This window comes from Sceloporus undulatus, chromosome 1 (genome assembly GCF_019175285.1).
Source record: "Sceloporus undulatus isolate JIND9_A2432 ecotype Alabama chromosome 1, SceUnd_v1.1, whole genome shotgun sequence".
NCBI lineage: Eukaryota > Metazoa > Chordata > Lepidosauria > Squamata > Phrynosomatidae > Sceloporus > Sceloporus undulatus.
Genome location: NC_056522.1, coordinates 38,545,076 through 38,551,075, shown reverse-complemented (window position 1 = coordinate 38,551,075; position 6,000 = coordinate 38,545,076). Strand labels below are relative to the sequence as shown.

The window sequence follows — 6,000 nt, the reverse complement described above, 5'->3', positions numbered from 1 at the left end:
TATATATAGTTGAAGGTATATAGACCCATAGATACAATATCTGAATTAAAACAAAGCCAAAAATAATCAAATTCATAAGCAATATTTGAGCATGAAGTCATGACTAGAAATGGAGATACAGGTTGACACAATGAAAAAAACAACTTTAGTCTCAAGGGTAATATCATTTCATTTTGGAATGTGAAAACAAAACATTATACACATTTGGAAATAACTGTTAATAAATGCTGAAATATTTAACATTAGAAAAAAGTATAAAATTTAGTTCTAGTAACCTTATTTTCAGTATCTAGAATAAAGTCCTCTATCTAACTGTTAGTCCCAAGAATTCATGTGAATTCAGTGCATCATACAATTAAAACAATATAAGCAATTTAAAACAGTTTCAGATTAAAACAACAAATAATTTAAATAGGATAAAATCATATTAAACAGATCACCAAATTAGTACAGCAGAAAAGACAGTTAAAACTATGTACTAAAACAGATGGTCTCTTAAAAAACAACAACACTAGTGCTGATTGGGCCTAATAGGGCATTTCATAACCAATATCTACAAAGCTGATGGTAAGCAGGCCTTAGCAATTTCAAATTCCTTAATGTTCAGAATACTGTAAGTTTTAACTAACATGATGAGAGCAATATCAAAACTGTGAGGAAATGTAATAGTCAAAGGGACATATGTTGAGCTAGACCATTGATCTATCTACTTCAGTTTGTTGGTACTCCCTGACAGCAGATTTGGGACCTTCTCTTTGCAAAGCATGCTCTACTAGCAAATTTACAACTGAGTTGTTCTCCAGATGGAAAGGTTTTATTCACTAGGTGGAGATGGGGCATATATTTGCCCTGCATTTGATTATGGTCAACAGTTGGCCAGTAACTTGGCTTGCTGATCTGAACTAACTAGAATAGTTTGCTCTTCAGGTATTTTTCTTGACATGTTATGTTGTTTGGGCTTCATAGCTGAAGTACAAAGGGAAGAAAAAGAGGTAAGGTATGTTTTGCTGGTAGGATTAGCCTGCATGTCATATAGTTTCTTCCATTTCAGGGATTCCTACAGTACAACATAGGTATGCTGACCTTCAACTCTGCTTTTGAAAGAAGTGATCCTCCTCTCCAACACAAAATTTTAATAATATCATTTCTCTGTTCAGGTCTCAGATGTGAACACTGCAATTTTGGATATAAACACCTCTTAAATTCGAAGAAAGGTGGTTGTGTCTCTTGCCAGTGCAGTATCTATGGTTCTGTGAACGATTTCTGTAACCCTTCAACTGGTCAGTGCAATTGTAAGGAATATATCAAAGGACTTTATTGTGATACTTGCACTGATGGTTTTTATGGGTTGGATGATCTTGGCTGTAAGTCTTGTGACTGTCATATATCTGGATCTGTTTCTGGTACTGTATGTGACCCTAAAACAGGGCAGTGTGATTGCAAGCCAAACTTTGGGGAAAGACAATGCAGTGAATGTTTGGATGGATACTACAGAATGCAACTAAATGATTCCTTAGCCTGTGTGCCATGTAATTGTGACAAAGCTGGCACAGTAAACAGCTCTATCATGTGTGACAAATCTACTGGACAATGTCATTGCAAAGCTGGTGCCATGGGCCTTCAGTGCAGTCAATGTATGCCTCATACGTACAATCTCACTGCTGAAAATCTTCTTGGCTGTGACATTTGCAACTGTGATCCTTTGGGGACACTGCCAGAAACTTTTTGTAACCAAATCAATGGACAGTGTGTTTGCCTGCCTCGCCATCAGGGAAGAAGGTGTCATAAATGTAAACCAGGTAAGGAAATAACTTCCTAAGCTTGCTAACTGTTTTATTTCAAGATATATTTTCCCCTTTATTACATTTTAATAGAATGTTTCTAAGGGTGTGTTTGTAAGAGATTTTCTAGATCTCAAACGTGCTGATCTGTGTGTACACTTCTTAAATGTTATTTGGTACCTGTTGTATTAATTTCCATCAATGTGTGGGAAAGATTATGGGAAATCCTGGGTCAGAATGATGGACAGGTCCACTTACAATGTAAAAATAAAATAAAATCACATAACCTAATTATTACTGAAAGGGAATGGACATGAAAAGGGTTAATGGACCATGGGAACAGATCAAGTTTGTCAGACTGGTTGCCCAGGTTTTCCAGGTACAACTTTTAGGTGCTTATTTATTTATCCATTTATCTGGAGTATTTAATGACATGGGATGATTTTGAAAAGAAATGAGTAAGAAACACTGACTATGGAAGCTATGCAGGGTTAGCCCCAGTTAGTACTTGAATAGGAGATTTGCAGTAAATACCATGTGCTGTAGGCTGTATTTCAGAGGAAGGAACTGATAAGACCACCTTTGAGTATTCCATGCATAAAAAACACGATGGCATTCAGGGGATTGCCAGAAGTTGAGAGGTGACATGAGGGGACATACACACCCTCAGGAAACACTAGAGAAAGAAGAGGTTTAAACCTTGTTACTTCTAACTAGAATAGTAGAGCCATTGAATACACTGGACTAATTCAGTGTTGACTGAAATTCAACTGTTATTCAATAAGTCTAGTTTACTTGGGACTAAGTAATATGATTCTAGCCCTTCATTCCTTCCAGCCTAAAATCCCAGCATTCTTTATTTTTCTATGAACAAAAACTGTTGGAAACTTCAGCAGGTTCAAAATATGGCAGACAGAATGCTGACCATGGCCAGTTATAGGAAGCATGTACTGTAACTCCCTTGTTGAAACAGCTTCACTGATTACTGGTTCATTTCTGGGCACAATTAAACATGCTGATCAGGCCATATTTTCCAATATAAACCTGTCAGAGTTTTAAGATAATCAGGGGAAGGCTTTCTCACAGTTTTGCCACCATCACAAGGTCACCTGATGAAGACACAAGAAAGTGCCTTTTTGATGACTGCTCACACTTTCTGGAACTCCTTTACATGGGAGGCTAGGCTGGACCCTTCCCTGCTTTGTTTTCACTGGCAGGCAAAAACATTCTTATTTAAGAAAGCTATTTAATGCTTAAGCAGGGAAAGTTTTTAATGTGCATGCATATTTTCTCTGACGTTGATCTATTTTTAACCAGATAGTGTTTATAGTGTTTAAGTGTGGTGGTTTATAAACTTTGTCTAGAACTTGAAGGCTTTCACAGCCAGAATCCATAGTTTTTTTGTGCAGTTTTCAGGCTATGTGACAGTGTTCTGGAAGAATTTATTCCTGATGTTTCACCAGCATCTGTGGCTGGCATCTTCAGAGATGATAAATAAATTGTTGGAAAGACACAGAGAAAGACGGGGCCTGTGTGCACTGGCCAAAAGGCCTCTATTTCCCCTCACTTCACTTCGTCTTGTCTGGATGATGCCGGCCATTAGGCCCCAGACTAGGGTCAAGCAGACTGTATGTTGATCCAGTAGCTCCACACTGATCCAAATGGCCCTTAACCCATCTTAAAAGACTGACTGTTTGCTGTGGAGTTTCTAAGAAACTGCAGCAACACCTGGCAGACCAGATGGTCCCCATGTGCCCCATACCTACCTTCCACTGCATGTGCTGAAAAGAGCCCCTTCATAACCCGTGACATAGGTGACATAGGCCATTGGTGTTGCCAGGTGCCCTATTTCTACCCTTACAGGCCATGGTGCACAGCTTCTAAGCAGATGCAATGGTGGAGGTATGTACAGGGTGCATGACAGTAGCAGGTCCATGGCTGGGCGGCGTGCATGTGTGCAAAAACCTGCTCATCCTTGTGGCAGCCCAGGGACTGACCTAGGTCAGGACCCAAATTAGGATAGCATGGACCTGGCCCATGCTATCCTGCCCGTCTGCTTAGGGCCATGGAGAGATTAAGTTAGATATTCGTTCTATAAATTTTTTTGGGGGAGGGGGTATGCTTTCTCTCTCTCTAGAGACCTCACATAAAAGCAGAGAATTTGAGCTGTCCATTGCAGTGCTTAAGCCATAGCCCTATTATGTTTAGTTTATATATGTGTAAATAAACATAAGTGTAAAAAATCACCAATAACCCTCCAGTGTTGGGATGTAAAAACAAAACAAGTTCTCATTCCTAACACAAAAATGGATCTTAGGACATTGAGAAATTAAATCAAAAATGATCAATCAAGTATGGAGATTTTGGCAAATTTCTATGCTGCATTCTAAGTAAATAATTTTTGCTATCAAAACCAGAATTTTTGTGCAAATACCTTTTTGCAAAAAAAAGTCCTAAAATGTGCCAAATTATAAAAAAAAATTACAAAAATCTCTTGTAATCTTATCAGATGGGAAGAATAATTGAAATCGCTTGTGGCTTGCAAGAATGAAATAAGTAAATACTTACATTCTTATTCCAATTACTTTCTTCCACAGGGAATCAAACCTGATTAAGTCCTCTGTTCCTTAGAGCATCCCATTGTTCAGAGAGATGAGTGAGCACATAGTTTGAGCAACATAAACGCAGGACTGTGGTAAACTTCAAGAGTTTGGGCAATTATGTTTTACAGGAACTATAAGATTTTGAGTGTTTCCATGAGCAGCTGGGTTTAAAAACTGGAAATTAAGCATATATTATTTCTAATCTAGTAATCTTCAGATATGTATAACAGAAATCTATAGCCAAAAACTGGGAACATTGTCCAGACATAGTTTTTTGTGGGTTTTTTCGGGCTATGTTGCCATGTTCTAGAAGAGTTTCTTCCTGACGTTTCGCCAGCATCTGTGGCTGGCATCTTCAGAGAATGCTTGCCTGGAAATGCTTGCCCGAAAAACCCACAAAATACTATGGATGCCAGCCATGAAAGCCTTCGACTTCACATTGTCCAGACAGTTGTTTCAACACAGGACAACATGAGAGAAAGCATCCTCTGCCTCTTTTCCTTCCATTTTCAGAACCATATACCAATCGAGGTTGACTTTTGAATATACATACCTATGGAATCAACATCTCTATGTAAGATTATGCTTTTGAATGTAATAAAATAGGCATCCAACAGGCTGGAATTCCACTGTATTTCAAAGACTTGGAGAGATGTTATAAAACTGGATCTGCTAAGGTTTTTTTTCAAAGTGTAAATTATTTTGATACATGTGCTAATAAATGTGGCATGTCTATATCCTCCTTCTCTTCCATCCCACTTTTACTTGACCCACTGACCCAGAGTAGCAGGCATTTAATCAGAGAGCAGTCTGGGATAGGCAGAGTAATGATGTCAGACTTCTAGGGCCAGGAAGCCACCTTTGTCCTTGGAAAAGAATGGCAAGGATTTAGAATGCTCTATTCTTTCATTCTCTTTTTTTAAAAAAGGTTTAATTGTTAGCATCAGGCAAAAGGAGAAACTTTCCCTCACCTGCCTGGGCAGACAAAATCTTGATGAATGTTCCTGAACTAGAAGAGAAGAATGAATTTCTGATATGCAGAATCACCTAATCTTGCCATTACTACTTTTTTTTTAGTGTAGAAATGGAAGGTTGCATCTAATGCAGTGCTAGCACAAGGATGCTTGTGCAAGAGAAATTTTCCACCTTCTCCTAACAACTGAAAGTCGCTCTTAATAGATGAGGAAAAGCCTGAGACATTAGGAGGAAAGCTGGATGGAAGAGGGGAGGGAATTGATGAAAAATAGGCAGAAACTTGTGTGAACTGAGGGTGAAAGGGTGACATTCAGAGCTGCAAGATGAAATAAGGAACTGGACTCCTGTATCTTTAATTGCTGTGTAGGAAACAGATGTTAATTTTTAATTAATAATTTGTTTTATTTATATACCGCTATTCCAAAGATCATAGCGGTGAACAGCAAGTAAGCTAATTAGCAAGTAAGCTAATTTGCCCCCAACAGTCTGGGTACTCATTTTAGCGACCTCGGAAGGATGCAAGCCTGAGTCGAGCTTGGGCCCTTTGCTGGTCTTGAACTCGCGACCTTGTGGTCTTGAGTGAATGGCTGCAGTACAGGCATTTAACCACTGCGCCACCAGGGCTCCATATGTTGCTTGCT

The 6,000-nt window shown here is 38.8% G+C and overlaps 1 protein-coding gene across 1 annotated transcript in view; it reads left to right on the top strand.

The window, feature by feature from the left end:
- The window catches only part of USH2A (usherin), a 665,459-nt gene that overhangs the window by 125,205 nt on the left and 534,254 nt on the right, over positions 1-6,000 (top strand). Inside the window, 1 exon segment of the mRNA XM_042475774.1 lies at positions 1,158-1,799. Within this exon segment, the coding sequence (XP_042331708.1) occupies positions 1,158-1,799 (642 nt within the window).